The sequence below is a fragment of the Ursus americanus genome, chromosome 21 (assembly GCF_024610735.1).
Source record: "Ursus americanus isolate L20-20 chromosome 21, mUrsAme1.1.p, whole genome shotgun sequence".
NCBI lineage: Eukaryota > Metazoa > Chordata > Mammalia > Carnivora > Ursidae > Ursus > Ursus americanus.
In genome coordinates, this window is record NC_142147.1 from 27,237,025 (window position 1) to 27,253,624 (window position 16,600).

Below are 16,600 nucleotides of genomic sequence, written 5' to 3' on the forward strand. Positions count from 1 at the left end.
TTAATCTATCTGGATGGAAAGAAGTGAGAAAATGGAGCATAGGAAATATTTGAAGACATAATGAATGACTGAACATTTTCCAAAAACCAATGAGTGACATTCACCTACAGATTCAAGAACCTCTACGAAGCCCAGGAAGGGTGCATGCAAACCATACCTGGGAACATCATGGTTAAACTTCTGAAAACCAAAAACAAAAAGAAAATCTTAATGCAGTCAGAGAAAAAGATATATTACCTCAAATGAGCAATAAGACAGTAAGCCGACTTCTCAATTTTGACAGTGGAAGACAAGAAACAATAGAGTATCTTCAAAGTGCTTAAAGAAAATGTAGGAAAATTGTTCATAAATGCATTCAAGGATATTAATTAGATTGTAATTTGTTGAATGAAATGTTGGAAGCCTTTCTCCCTCTGCACCTCCTCCCTGCTTGCTCATTCTCTCTTTCTCAAAGAAATAAAATCTTGAAAAGAAAAGGAAAGTTGGAAGCCATTTAAATATCCAACAAGAGGGACTGATTAAAAATACTTACCTCATCTTTGGGTCATGGTATGTAAAAATGTTGCAGGTACTGGAGGGGATTATGCTAAGTGAAGTAAGTCAAGCGGAGAAAGACAGTTATCATATGGTTTCTTTCATTTGTGGAACATAGGAAATAGCAGGGAGATTGGTAGGAGAAGGAAGGGAAGAATGAAGTGTGGGGGTAAACAGAAGGGGGAACGAACCACGAGAGACTATGGACTCTGGGAAACAAACTGAGGTTTCAGAGGGGGTTTGGGGGATGGGCTAGCCCAGTGATGGGTATTAAGGAGGGCACGTATTGCATGGAGCACTGGGTGTTATACGCAAACAATGAATCATGGAACACTACATCAACAACTAAGGATGTACTGTATGGTGACTGACATAATAAAAAATTTTTTAAAAATGTTGCAGTTATATTGTTAAGTGAAAAAAAAGCAGGTTACAAAATAATATATAACATAGGCTCTCATTTATATTAAACTTAATATAGTACTTACTATTTAAATATGATTTCATGTAGTATTTTAGTATTTAAATATGATTAAGTATGGAAGGATAGGCACCAAAATACTAACAGTGATCTTTGGGTAGTGGAATTATGTGAGGATTTTCCACTTTCTTTATAATATTTTTATAATGACCATGTATTATCAAATGAAGATATATCCATTTTTAGAAAGGAAACAAAACCAGTTGATACGTTAAAAGTTGTGTTCTATGTTCACCCTGGGCCCACTGTGGATGTGCGATCATGGATATTGTTTAGTGGATCCCATTACCTCTACTGAAAGAAAGTCTGCAAAGTAAGGGTCAGGTAAAACTCCTAGACTCAGATCCCTTAATACCCTGGTCTTCCTAAATCTAGGGAAAATCAGTGAGAACAATGTCCTTTGATCCCTGTGGTGACTCTTATTTTATAGAAAGCATCTATCAGTGGTCACCCTTCTCTAATTTAGAGAAACTACTTTTTTCAAAAGTAAGAAACTTAAGAATACCATTAAGACTGGGTTAAATTTTTTTAATTGTTTTTTTCTGCTAAAATATCAGCCTATATCAGAATATAACCTGCTCCCTAAAGATAAGAAACTACCAGTGTTCCTGTTTCCTAAAGATAAGCTAAATCCTCAGCAGTGGTTAAATTGCGGTTCCCTGGGTCCAGGGCAGAGAGTCAGTGCAGTACTGTTGATTGCTTACATTGGCAACACGTCGTGCATAATTTGGGGGTAATGAAGCATCCTTCAGGGTAATAAAGTCTGAATTGTCTTTATAGGCCGAGAGATCCGTCTGCCTCTCCGAATCAAAGGGGAAGGAATGGGACCAAAGATTCACTTCAACTTTGAACTGCTGGACATTGGAAAAGTTTTCATTGGATCTGTACATTGCTATGAGGTAAGCACTAGAATTGTTCATTGAGACTCAAATTGTACTTAGCTTTTTAGGTTATTTTGTATATGTGATTATTGATGGAAAATGTGTCTGCCATTACTCATACTCAGACTCTGGAATGATCTGGCTCTTCCTCCTCCTCCTAGCCCTGTTGAACGTTTTCCCTCTAAATGTCCTCAAGGCAACGAAGCCATACTTTTATTGGTTTTATCTTCATCATCGTGTGGATTGCAAAGGGGAAAATCATCATCTTCTCCCCATCTGTTTAATGCTTGTTCTCTGACAACATAAATCCTGCAGACCAGAGGAGAGAGAAGCTTCCATGTTTTCCAGAATGTCCTAATAAGGATAGCTGTTTTCACACTTCAGAGTCTTCTCTGAATGCACTTAGTCTCCAATCCATGATTAAAAACCAGTCATTGTACTTTCTGGAACTTTCTGTTTGAAACTTCCCTGCTTTGTCTTTCCAGTTAGATAGAAAATGATCCTTTTGCAAGATGTACTCATGGGTTCTTCAGGATCAAACTTACTTCAGTGTCACCTCACCACTGACTTTGTACCTAGGGTACTTTTTTTTACATTATATCAAATTGTAACCATTGAAACTTTATTTTTCAAAGATTCATAAACTTTAAGTGTTTGTGTTTCTCTAAAGGTAGTAATAAAAGCAGTTACTTAGTGAAAAATAGATGTCAGGTTCCATGCTTTCTTGTGTGTGCACATCTGTCTACGTGTGTTTAGTTTCTAGTCCTTACAAAACTGTGAAAGGCAGGTTTTCTTGTACCTGTTCTCCAAACGAGCAAGAAGAGCCAGAGAGTGGTTAATACCATCTACAACATCATCCTTCATGCATGTTGAGCACAATACCAGTACTTTTACATTCATTGGTTTGTTTGGTCCTCACTAAACCCTAGGGAGTAGGTACAATGACTATTTCCTGGTGCTTCAAGAAGTTTTACTAGTTAAAGTAATGCTAGATACCCTAACAAATACAAAGATCTCTACTCTCTCAGACATGACAAGTCTATTTCCTTGCTTACATAAAGTCTCAAGCGAGCTTACCTATCAGCTGACGGCTCTCCGCCAGCAAAGCGTTGGGCCCCTGGCTCCTTCCAGCTCATAGCTCTGCCACCCCCACCGTGTGGCCTGCAACATGGCAGCCTCACATGTGTCATGCGGGTGGAAAGGGAAGGAGCAGGGAGAGATGCACTTTTGTAGGAATTGGCCCTATAGGTGGCACACGCCCGTTCATTCACGTCCCATCAGCTGTATGTCGCTGCATCAGTAGCTGGGAAATGCAGTCTAGTTGTGAGCACGGGAGCAAGAGGAAGTGGGTTCAGTGAATAGCAAACCTGACTCTGCCACGTCTGTTAAGTAACTTGGCAAGGTTGTTCAGCTGGTAAATGTGAACGAGCACTGGATTATGAGGGCCCTGTATCCTGGGAAGACAAGGCTTTTTACTGCCCTTTCAACCCCGGGGCTCTCACCATGAGCAAGTCCAGCCTACAGCCAGCTCAGCTCTCCGCCCACCCTAACCTTGGCATGGGAGGCAAATGCCCGGTTGCTGCTGAGAGCTTGCTACTGTGTCCTCTATCCCCACATTCACTAAAGTAACTATGCCCTAAATGGGACGATGTGAAAGGTAAATAGAGATGTCAATGTCATAATGAGATGGAATGTACATAAGAGCATGATTTAAATGAAGAAATCGGTCACATGACTGTCATGAACTGAAAAATGGCACAGCTACTATGTTGCATTCAGTGTCTTTTGCATTTTGAAAAAAGGGTCGCTTTGGGAGGAAAACAATGTGCAGTGCTTCTTATGAAATTCACATTCTGTCTGTAATTTATCCAGTGTGAATTTCCCTTACATCTCACAGACTGTGTCTTGTGGATGCCACATCAGAAAAGGACCTTTAGTTCTGATGCAAAATGGATAAGTGTTCTCTGAGCGTAATAATAATTTCTTACACATATAACCGAAGTGTATTGAGGCCACCACTTCCCACCCTCCTAGATTTGACCAGGAAAGTAAACCACAGCCAGCTAAGCAGGTGTTAGATGAGGTGCTGCCTCAGACTGGACAGTTCGGAGAGCTGCACGTTGGCCGAGAAGGACATGGTAAGGTGCTTCTTACAGGAATATTTTGCACTCTCTGCGTATTTAGTGCTGGTGCCTCATTGCATCTCTCTTTCAATTTATTATGTTACCTACTTGAGACGAATTTGAATAACTAGCTATTGCCCTTAGTCATTGCTGAGCTGAGCAAACACGTAAAAAGTAAACCACAGCTCCAAGAGTGTACGCTGTTCCCCAGTGTAATTAAAAGGAAAACAAGGTGAGGCGCTAGTGTAGATTTCTCCTCCCCAAGGGATTGGACTGCAAGGGTCAGGCAATCAGAAGATCTCAGAATTTCGTCCCAAATAACTTGCTGGATTCTGCATACACATGAAGGGTCTTTTTCCCAGGGGGAGAGGAATCACATGCATGTTCTTGAACATGGAAGACCTGGTGCCTTATACAAAATCTGGGTAAAAATATTGCCGTTAACCAAAAAATAAAAAGGCAATCTGTGCATCTCTTTAGAGAGAAAAACAATTCCCTTTGAGTGGAATTCCCTTTGAATGACCACTAACACCTTTGAGTTGCCTTTAAGTTACCACTAACATGTGTCAGTCACTTCTTAAGCGCAGGCAAATTTCAAACCCGTTCGGTGTGGCACTGAGAATATAGATAGCCGTTGCTGTTGTTTATAAGCACTCTTTGTGAGGTACTCTATTCTAAGAGTTACATAAGTTAATTTCACCTTCACAGCAATCTGAGAAGTTAGTAGTAGTTACACTTTACAGATGGAGAAACTGGGGCACAGAGAAACAGAGCAAGTTTCCCAAGGTCATACAGCTAGGAAGTCAATGGTAAAGCTGGGATTTGAGCCTGGGCAATTTGGCTTCTGAGTCCCTGGCCATAATCACTTTCTACATGGTCTGTTTAAAAGGAATGAAGGGTGAAGCATGAATTCTATGACCAGGGAACCTAAAACTGAGTGAGGGAGATAGGAAATGAATGCAAAAAGATGAATAAAATATCAAGCAGCAATTAATTAGGTATCTCTTTTGGCACATCATCTGTCTTCTCTTAGGAGAGGTGGTGGTTTTCCTCTGCAAAGGCCCCTGACTCTATTCTACACGTGCTCTTGATTCCTTCTTCTTTGCTTCTCAGGAGGCAGCCTGAGCTGGTGGACGCCCCACGTCCACCCAGACCCCATTCCCTTGGTAACCCAGCCCCCTTCTCTTACTACAACAAATGCGTGTGCTAACTACTGAGTATGCATTATCCCGTTTAATGTAAATACCCTGGGTCTCCTCTGCCATACTTCCCACAGCTTTGTTGCCCCCACTCTCACTGCTCACCCCCAATCCTCTCAAAACAGCAATCTCAATCAGCTGCTATTTCGTCCGTACTCACTCACTCCCTAAACATTTGGACTCTGGATTCTGCAGTCACACTCCACTGGCGTTCCTTTCTTCTTCAAGGGCGGGGATGCCTTTTAATTAAAAATCAAAAATCTGTAACATTTTCTCAGAATTTATTCCCCTTCAGCTCTGTCCACATTCAACCCCTTCTGGAAATTCTCCTCCTTTGGCTTCTTCTAGGTTCCCGACATTGCCCCGCTTACCTTTCTGTACATTTCTTCCTGATCTCCTGTGCTCTTTCTCCTCGGTGCTTTGAGTGCGGGTTGAAGGCGGTATGTAAATAGAAGAACGTGCTGTCCACCTGTTCAGGTGTAAGCATTGGCAAGGAACAGAGACTGTCTTAGAAGCCCAGGAACAGAGCTGCATGGTTAAGGCACAGGCTCATCAGACAGGCACCACGGGGGGTGGGAGCAGGAGCGATGGACTGAGCCAGGTGTGGAGAACTCTGAATGCCAGGCAGGAGCTTTTTACATGTACTTACCTAGTGTGCAAGCAAATATGGGCCCATGGTATACAGATTTAAAACATTTCTATAGTAAAACAGTTGCTTACATAAGCATCCCCAAACAATAGTGTCGTATGCATGCAATAGAGTTTGAGGTGAAAGTATCCCCATAGAATGAAATCTAAGAGCACAACAAGGAGAATCTTTGTCCTCTGGAATCCACGGTGATGTCTCGTTCACATTCTCCAGGCTACACTATAAACATAGGCTTAGGTAGTTCTTGCTCCTCTATTCTGACTTCTTATTTTTCAGGATGTCACTTCTTCTCAACCTTCTCATGCATATAAGATAAATACCTGCCTTCCCTCAGTTACTCTATAGAGTATCAGAAAAAGGCATTTAAGGCTCCTTTTCTGTAGACGCAATTACAATCAGCATTTATAACATGACTATAGTACATGTGAAAACTCTGTTCCAAAGAGGATACTAAAAACACAAAATTACTTCTGCATTGGGTTTCTTATCTTCACACCTTCAAGGCAGAAAACTGTTCATTTCTCCCCTGGAGTTTTTCTCTGGCTTTAATTCCTGTAGCTCTCTATGTGTTGGTATTAAACAGTACAGCCACGTGCTTATATGAAAATAAGTCAGATGTCTATGCTCTATCTTTGCATTCTTGGCTTTTTATTGATACAGGCAATACTATCCAACAAAGGCAGCATTGATGCCCTCTTCAACGTGATCCCTCCGACTTCGGCTTTGGGGGCCTGCTTTATTTTCAGCCCCAGGGAAGGCATCATCGAACCAAACGGAGTCCAGGCAGTCCAGATCTCTTTCAGTTCTGCCATCTTGGGAAACTTTGAAGAAGAGTTCCTGGTCAGTGTGAATGGATCCCCTGAACCTGTGAAACTGACCATTAGGTAAGATATTATCTGTAACTAATGTGGAAGCTAACTGAAGCTTTTATCTGCTGCTTTCTTAAACTTCAAAACCAGATCCTGTCTTGGATGTCCATAACTATCTTTGCTGGTAGGAACACATCAAAATAATGGAGTGTTTTAAATTTTCACCAGCGTTTACATACTCAGCACGTGTAACTTATTATTGTAATGTGGATACAGATGCTGTTTGGGGATCTAGTTTTTCTACAAGCTATAGCTTTATAAAATAAGGACTTAAAACATTAAGCTAGTTCCTAGTTACACTCTCTGTTTTAGAATATTTAGGGAAAATAAATCATTACAGTAACACCTGGATAAAATCATCTTCTGGACTAGGCTTTCACTATTATCCCAGTTTCTCTAAACTTTCATCTTTCATTTTTATTTTAAGGAAAATTTTTAAATGCTCATACCGATGATACCTCCAGGTATTGTAAAAGAGTCTACTTACAGTGTCAGTCGTCCAAGGCTAGACATTTGCAGCTTTTGTGCTGCAAGTCCTTTGATGGCTTCTCCAGCTGTTTGTGATGATTGAAAGTCATTAATAGTAGAGTTTGTCCTCAGGTTTTAAAAAGAAGTTCTCTATGACCAACCCATTGGGCAGATATACAACTTTGGTTCCCGGTGCTTAGAAAGATCATGTCTTTAGAACACATCACAGATCCTATTTGGATTTTCATAGCAACAGGTTGTTAATTACCTTGGCAGCCTCTCTTACTACGGTTACTGTTAGCAGGACCTCCTTCCATCTACAGCTAAGGCCTCCCTGGGGCCTGGGGATAACATAGACATTGTGGCCTGAAGAATCCTAGGAAAATTTGTTGGTGTCATGATATCTACTGGAAATTCAGAATCTCAAGATAAGCCTAAAGGTTATTACTGCTTCTTTCAATTCTTCCACCTAAGTGTCCCTGTTATGGAGTGAATTGTGTCCTCCGAAGCTCATATATTGAAATTCTAATAACCAGTACTTAAGAATGGGACTGCACTTAGAGATAGGACATTTAAAGAAGTAATTAAGGTAACATGATGCCATGTGGGTAGGCCTTAATACAGTGTGACTGGTGTCCTTCTAAGAACAGGCACACAGATAGGAAAACTCCCTGTAAAGAGAAGATGGCCGTCTACAAGCTGAGGAGGGAGTCCCTCAGAGGAAACCAGTCCTGCTGACATATTGATTTTGGACTTGCAGCCCATAGAGCTATGAGGAAATAAATTTCTGTTGTTTCATCCACTCAGTCTGTGGTGCTCTGTTATGACAGCCCTAGCAAACGAACACAGCCTCTAACAAATAAGGAGAGTGAATGAATGTTTGTGTCTCAGGACTGCTGTGGCATAGCTGAGACAGACTGCCATAATCATAAACTTTTTTTTTTAAGTCTCAAGACCTACCTGAAACATTCAGAAGGTATTTATATTTTCTTCCATAATACATCAGTGTTTGTGATAATAGAAAAAAATCAGCGCTGCTGTCTAAATATTTGAATAACATTGACTCTTCAAGAAGACCCACCATGCTCATCCTGGCCCATGGTTGACATCCTTCAGTGATAAACAGAACATGAGGAGGACAGGAGTAATTTTTCACATTGTATGAACTCTAGTTCACCTCCCACCTCCATAACAATTAACATCTCGTGACAAGCAATGGAGGTGGTTATCTGCAGAAGCAGGAAGAGCAAACCTGCAAATGCATCCCCCCATCTCCCTTTCAGAGATTGTCTGATCCTTGAGGGTCCTCAGTAAGCTCCAGCAGATCAGCTCTTCAAAGCCCCATCTGACTTCCTGACTTCAAGAGGTATCGCTCAGAATCATGAGCGTCCTCCACAACATCCAGCATCATTGATGGGCCTCTGTCCAAAATGGGGAAGACAAAACCTTAAAGCTCTGCTCTTACAAATAGTCAAGATAAAAATAACAACCACTCTGGGGCGCCTGGGTGGCGCAGTCATTAAGCGTCTGCCTTTGGCTCAGGGCGTGATCCCGGAGTTCTGGGTTTGAGCCCCGCATCAGGCTCCTCGGCTGGGAGCCTGTTTCTTCCTCTCCCACTCCCCCTGCTTGTGTTCCCTCTCTCGCTGGCTGTCTCTCTCTCTGTCAAATAAATAAAATCTTAAAAATAAATAAATAAATAACAACCACTCTATCTAAGGGTAAGAGCGTATAGGGTATTAAAAGACTGTAAGTTTACTTTTCATGTGGGGAAAAGGAAAATACTGGACAAGACAGGCTAATTCCTGTCCTTCAGGTTGAATAAGAAAGCCCATCCCAATTTCATGTGGCCACTCCCTAATTAAGTGCAGCCTAATAATTAGTACTGCATTTATTGATACACATCCGTACACACTGCTACTCTATTAGGAATAAATGTGTATTTTGGATATCCACTGACACTTTTCTCGAGCACCTCCTACATGCAAGGTTGTATATTGGGTACAGTGACTGGGGAATTTGAGTTTGTTAGACATTCCTGTTGCATGAATCCTACTGTCTTAACCTTTGACTCTCTGAATTATTTTTCCAAGTTCAGGATGGATTGCCCATTCTCTCAAATATTCCCCGAGCTAACTAAAAAATACAGTAAAAAAGTGACAAGGTAATTAAAAGGCTACCCTAAGAAAATATCCGTTTAACACAAAAGAAGATAATGGAGAAAAAGAGGAATGAGAAGGCATTAAGACATATAAAAAACAAGGAGTAAAGTGTAAGACATGAATCCTACTTTATCAGTAATTATATTAAATGTAAATATAGTTAACATTTCAATTAAAGGCAGAGATTGGCAGAATGGATTTTTTAAAAACCCACAAAACACAATCCAACTATATGCTCTTTTAGATCCCAAAATATGAAGAGTTGAAATTAAAAAGAATGGGAAAAAATACACTAGGCAAACAGTAACCAAAAGAAAGCTGTACTAATATCAGACAAAATAGACTTTAAAATAAAAATTGTTACTTGAGACAAAGAGGGACATTTTGCAATAATAAAAGAGTTAAGCCATTAAGGAAATATAACAATTATAAGCATATACGCACCTAACCCCCAAATATGTGAAGGACAAACTAACAGAACCAAAGAGAGAAATGGGAATAGATTAGTGGTTGCTTAGGGCACAGGGTGGGGGCTAGAGCATTACAGAGCTGTGATATGTATCTTACCCACATTACTGTTCTGCGCCATTGGTTTAGTGATGTGTCTGCTCTGCCTCATTCATTATTAGGAATTTGGTGATAAGTTAACCACAGCATCATTTGCTAAAACCCAGGGGTTCGAGTCTTGAAAAAGAACTCTGAGAAGCACTGTGATAGACCATCATCTTGTGGTTTTTTTAAGTGCCAGATTCTGTACTTGACTTAATGCCAGTTTATGGTTTTTAGGGCTTGTTGTCTCCCTAGTTCCTGATTGTTATTCTGAATTCACTGCATTCTCTACTCCCCCAATTTGTATTCCTGCTTTCAGAGGCTGCGTCATTGGACCTACCTTCCATTTTAATGTTCCTGCTCTGCACTTTGGTGATGTTTCCTTTGGTGAGTATTTTTCCATTTGAAGTTAGAAATTGAGTGGAATTACTTTTCTCTCTACATGGAAGGGGGAAGGTTTTCAAAGAAGCTCTCACCATTTTTTTATGGGTAATAGCTAAAAGAGTCTGGAAATGTTCTCTCCTTCCTCTGCAGCAATGCATTTTGGTGTCATTTCCTAGTTTATATGTGGAAGTTATAACCATGACCTGGGCACTAAGAGCTGTTGGGTCGTGGTTGCCCCGGCTCTTCCAACACTGGAACAATGGAAAGCCTTAGACTTCACACTCCTATCTGAATGTTCTGAACACTCTGTCTGCCTACCTACCTATCTGTCTATAAGATTTATTTTTTTATTCTAGAGAGAGAGCACAAGTGGGAGGGGGAAAGGGAGAGAATCTCAAGCAGACTACACACTGAGCAGGGAGCCCAATGCCAGGCTTGATCTCACGACCCTGAGATCATAACCTAGCCGAAAGCAAGAGTCAGACACTTAACTGACTGTACCACCCAGGTGCCCCCCTGAACACTCTATTTATATGAAGATTCTGATTTGCCAGTCTGGTTACACAGCAACCTGTTCACAGAGATGCTCTCAAGTTTCAAGTGAATTCAGTGGTGGTTTGACTCAGGTGTTCTATCACTCCAAATGGAAGATGTCTATATTTTTGTGTTGTCTTCTTGCTCAGTTACTTCCCTGAGTCATTTCCTCCTGTCTCAGCATTTCCAATAATAAAAACGACTGCATTGGCAGTAGAAGTGTCCGTTTATTGGTTCTTTCTTGTATTCCAGACACCGCTAAGTGAATTACATGCACTACATTTAAACCTTTTAGCAGCTCTTTGAGGAGATGCTATTTAGGAGTCCCATTCTGGAGCTGGAAGAACTGAGCGTTCGAACAGTTAAATAACTTCCCATGGTCACACAGCAGTGGCAGAATGAGTATTTCAAATGAGATCTCTCTAAATCATGCACTGTGAACAGGGGTAATGTTCCCCCAAAGGAACAAAAACTGTTTGGCGTTGAAAAAAAAGAAAAAAAAGAAAGCATAGATCTAATCAATGTTTGTCATCCTCCAAAGTTCAGCCCCATGCAACACAATCTTATTCCTTAGTACTTAATTTTTCTCATTAGGGAGAAATTAGTCTAATTTAAATTATATATATATATATATATATATATATATATATATATATATATATATATATATTTTTTTTTTTTTTAAGATTTTATTTATTTATTTATTTGACAGAGAGAGAGAAACAGCCAGCGAGAGAGGGAACACAAGCAGGGGGAGTGGGAGAGGAAGAAGCAGGCTCCCAGCAGAGGAGCCTGATGTGGGGCTCGATACCAGGACTCTGGGATCACGCCCTGAGCTGAAGGCAGACGCTTAACGACTGAGCCACCCAGGCGCCCCTAATTTAATTTATATTTAATTAATTTATTTCATTGAAAATTAATTCATCACAAGGTTTCTTTTAGGAGGTGGTAATAATTTAGAAAAGGCTGAGAAACCCTAGTCTGAATCTGTAGTCCGCAATCCTTTCCATTTTTCTTTGTTTCCTCCATTTTGAATTTCAGTTCTTTTGCTTCAAGTAGGCCCATCTACTTGGGGAAAATTTTTTCTTTACAAAAATATCTTTTCTTTATAAAAAGCTGATTTATAATGCCTTTATCAGTTGCTCTAACATTTCACATTTCCTAACATATAGGGAGAGCTATATAAATGGAGTTGAATGTGTTTATTACCATAGAATATGAAAATGGCTGGAGAAATTTTAACAAATTTGTAGGGCATTTTAAGTGATAGAGTTTTTGAAGGAAAGTAAGAGCGACCTACAACTTGAAAATTGTCTGATGGCCAACTAAGACAGACATACTCTCTCAAGGGGTTATAACTGTGACTGATCCACAGTAAGAGGTGAATTACTTACCCAAAGATCTGTGCAGTTATCCTCCAAACAGCTCAGCTGAGGCCGCAGAGAGGTCTGGGTGACTGACGCATGCAGTGTACCCTTCCACAGGCATTGAAATACGAACTCCAACACAGAATAGTTGGGAAATGTGCCCTCTATCATATTGCCCTGGAGGCAGAAAGCAGAATCTAGATAAGCACCTCAGTCTCTCCAAGAAATCTCATACTGATTCATTGTCTAGAGTCTGCCCTATTGCTCACCCTTGAAAGGTTAATGTCAATATTATGCCAATGGCAAACCAATTTTTGAGCCCCAAGAATATGTGAATCCAAACATTAAAAGGCATCAAACCCCTAATAGTACATTTCAACAAAATATGGCAAACAGGAAGTGTATATTTATGCCCAAGAGGTCATTGATTTATTCAAATTGGCAAGCTCTGGGTAACACAGTGGGTAAAACCATTTATGCGTGCTCCAAAGCTAGGTAGGTTTTTTTCCCATTAATGTCTTCCATTTGGTCTGTTCTTATCCCTAAGTATACAGGAAAGGCCATTATTGGGTAATTAAATCATTGTTCCCTTGAGCTTTAAAGATAATAATCAACAGCTCTTTCTCATGTTTGGTCCAGCTGGAAGTTTTGGTAACTAGCTTAGGTGAAAATTAGAAACAGCTTATTTTGCTTTAGTTGTATAACATCTTATTGAACCGTTTGGTGATAAGGCAGCTAGACAAGAGGCAGAAAGACACTGCAGACCCATGACCCAAGATTCCCCAGGTCTGAGATGTGAAAACTTATCCCTCCTAAGTCCACCTTCAAAATTCAAGTTGCATTTTTTTGAGTCTGGATATCGATTCCTTAATCTTCTCTGTCGTGTGGCAGGAAATGTTAACAAAAACATACCTTTTTGCTTGCCAACAGGAAATCTAGGGCTATTTCATTTTCAAAACCAATTGGGTCAGTTAATTCAAGCTACTTTGCTGTGCTTCTGGATTCTGCACTGTAAAAGCCAAAGTCGGAGACAATTTTGTGATACATTTTCAAAAATTTTTTATGATAATTTCTTTAGTCCCAAAGTTGGAGCTAGAGTTCTCTCGTGACTCCTACCCAAAGTATCATTATTTCTCCAGCAAGATTGGCCTCCTGTCACAAAGGAACATCATCCATGGAAGAGTTTTTTTACTGGAAACTTCCTAATTACCATCTCACATATGCAATTAGGGCTTTGATGAGGCAGACGAAAGTAAACATGTTATTGGCTCAGGGATGAAAGACCAATAAGGGTGCATATAGTTCCAGATGCAAGAGAAATTATCTGTTACAGGAATAAGCCAGGGATTGGAGGAATTCTCTTATTTATTTTAGGATGACTGGCATATTGTATGGAGTTAAACAAGGTTTGCAAAGACTTGTAGTGTTGGGGAGTACATTGAGCTAACTAAAGTTGGTAATATTTTCCCCATATTGTCATTAAGGCCCATTCTTGAAGAAGTGTCTGTTTTAGTGTAGAGACATGGCTTTTATTTGCTTAGAGATGAAGATTCTAGATTTGGCATCAGGGCCTGTTGGGATTAATGGTGTTAGATTATTATAAATACACTAAAGTAGATGAGAGGTCATAGTACTGTTGGTTGGTATCTGAAATGTTTAAAGAATGGCTATAAATATTTTGATGGTAGAATTGGATGTTGGATGACATATCTAATAATTAATTAGGTTGACTGAAGCTATAGTAGCATGAGAGAGTCAGATTATAGAATTTGGGTGGTGATTGTCCCTGAAGGATTACTGAAGCTTTGATAAATCCTCAGATTCATCAGAGTACAATGGACCAAGTAACAACTGATATGCCAGGTGATAGACCCAAAGGGGCAAGGTCACTATTTTTCAGGAGCTGCAAGAATATGTTAAATGAGAATAAGGAGTTTAGAAGGCTCCAGGTACTCAGTGGACCTGACCATTGGGTAATTTGGTCAGAGAAGGTAAGGTTTGAGGGCAAAGTTGCTGGGATAAGTATAGGGATTAAAAAAAAACAGCAACATGGTAGTTATCTTCCATGGCCCAGGTATGAACTGGTCATGTTTCCCTCAAGAGGAAATATTTAAATTGACTTTAGGAGGGTGTAAAGTAAGGTGTAAATTAATTGTGGTTGTCCCTTAGGATCTTAATTGCAATGATTATAGAAAGATCTTACAAAGGTTAGCAGGAAAAAAATCATAGGAAGCATGAGGAAAGCCTAAACCCAATAATATTAGGATTTGGTGCAAGCAGAAGCCTAGGAGTAACACTTGTATTAGTAAGGACCCTTCAGTCTTTAATCAAATAATATCCCCTTCTTTAGGCTTCTTAACAAGTAACATGGGGTTTACAGGTAGTTGTGCAAGGAATTGTTCTAGCTAGGAGGTTGAAACTGGCTTTGTTCTCGGAAAAACTTCTAGCTTCGGGAAAATAGTCTGAGCAGTGGTTTGGAAGGACCCATCTGAATCCTTATATGAACTGCTTCCAGAGAACACCTTACGATGTAAGAACGCTTATCCCATAAATGGTCAGGTGAAATAAGGGTGAAGGATCTATAGTTTCAAGAGTCCTTGCTGGGAGAGTTCAGAAAAGTCGAATGCAGCAATACATGATTGTGAAACTGACTTTCGAGCAGTTTCCCTGGGATTTCCAAGAAAATCCTTCAGGTACACTTAATTAGGCAATTCTTTTTCCATAACCAATCTCTTCCAAGTAGATTGGCAGGTGGTATCGCCAAGGAGATACAAGCGCGTTTCCTCCAGCAGCCCTAATGTGTAGACAGAGGCTCAGTCATGGGGATCTTGAGAAGTAGATCAGGTCAAAATAGCCCCTGCAGTGATGTAGTAACTACTCCAGAGACCAATTGTGTTTTGTTGCAGTGGGGTTCAAGGTAGAAAGAGTAGTGTTGCCATCTAGTAGAAATATACATATTTGTTCTCCTCTTGCTCTGAAAGTGGTAGCAGATACAGTGGCCACATCAATAATCCAAAATCAGAGCTCAGTTTATTTCTTGCCAGGCAAGGAGGATCCATATCTCTTAGAAAAGCACCAGGAATCTCCCCGAACTGAACGTAAGAAGGCTAGATTTAACATGACAAAGTAGCTTTGTCTAATGGAGGTAAAAGCCGGTGTGTTAGTCTCTGGCTGGCTCAAAAGCAGATTGTAAAGTCTCTCTCGGGAGAGGCTATTATTTGATTTCGTGTCATCGACCCTGAGAGCACGAGCCTCACACAGGTCCAGGATGAGTTATATAATGTCTTGGCAAGGCTCTAGGTCACACAGCGGGGAAAACCACACAGGCTTCTCCTTTCACACGTTGGCAAATAAAAAGAGCAAATATGATTAATTTTCTTGAAAAATCTGTATTCTATGCAAAAATTAAATGCTAAATATACTTTTGGAGGACTATTCACCAAACAGATAATAGAGGCTGCTTCTTGAGAGGGTCCTGGATGGACATCAAGGGATGGTTTTATGTCTGTTGTTGCTAAATAGTAAGTGCATAAAAGTATTCGTTGAAGGAAAGAAAGGAAGAAAGAAAAAGAAAGAAATGCATTCATTGATTGTCCAACTGAAGACTGTATCAGGGAGAGGTGGTGTTAAGCAAGTAGTGATGAGTTGCATAGACAGTTCATTTGAGAGGTTTGACAATGCTAGCCAAGGTTGAAGTTCAAGAGGCTCTTACCTCACATTTTTTTTTCCAGGCTTCCCTCATACCTTGATATGTTCCCTCAATAATACCTCCTTGGTCCCCATGACCTTCAAACTGCGTGTTCCTGGGGATGGCGATGGCCATAAAAGCATTTCAAGTTGTGATCAGTATTCAGACTACAAAAGACCATCTGGAAACAAGGACGAAATACCCATAATGAAACCAAAAGAATTTACCATCACTCCCAGCAGTGGCACCATTCGCCCCCAAGGATTTGCTGCTATCAGGGTAAAGTGCACAGCCTTCTAGCACATATGGCCAAGGAGCCAAACTCTCAAATAGTTACTAGGACCACAGCTAAGGTATGCTTTAATTGCCCACCGTCAGTGGGAGGGAGTGCCTCTAATTGGAAAAGTGGGCCTGTAAGGCAATAAACTACTGGGGCCAAAGAAACCAGATGCAAAGATATTGGGCAAAAAGAACCGACACTGCTCTAGTGGATTTCCATCAATCTAGATGCATTGCCTTCACCAGAACAATGCAGTCTAGTGAACCGTAGTGCAACCACTGCTCTATATAGACAGTACACCCACTGGTACAAATATTAAAAGATTTAAGAACTCATTGATAATTATATCCTACTTTCCTTCAGAATCAAATCGTTCATACCAATAAAGGTCCAGATTTGTGCCACAGATGATACACAGTTTATTTAGATTTTTAA

At 40.3% G+C, this 16,600-nt stretch overlaps 1 protein-coding gene across 1 annotated transcript in view; it reads left to right on the forward strand.

The window, feature by feature from the left end:
- The window catches only part of HYDIN (HYDIN axonemal central pair apparatus protein), a 376,490-nt gene that overhangs the window by 157,878 nt on the left and 202,012 nt on the right, over positions 1 to 16,600 (forward strand). The window contains exons 12-15 of the mRNA XM_087870593.1: positions 1,796 to 1,914; positions 6,528 to 6,751; positions 10,232 to 10,299; positions 15,929 to 16,164. Of these exons, the coding sequence (XP_087726719.1) occupies positions 1,796 to 1,914; positions 6,528 to 6,751; positions 10,232 to 10,299; positions 15,929 to 16,164 (647 nt within the window). The remainder of the gene's footprint in view (positions 1 to 1,795; positions 1,915 to 6,527; positions 6,752 to 10,231; positions 10,300 to 15,928; positions 16,165 to 16,600) is intronic.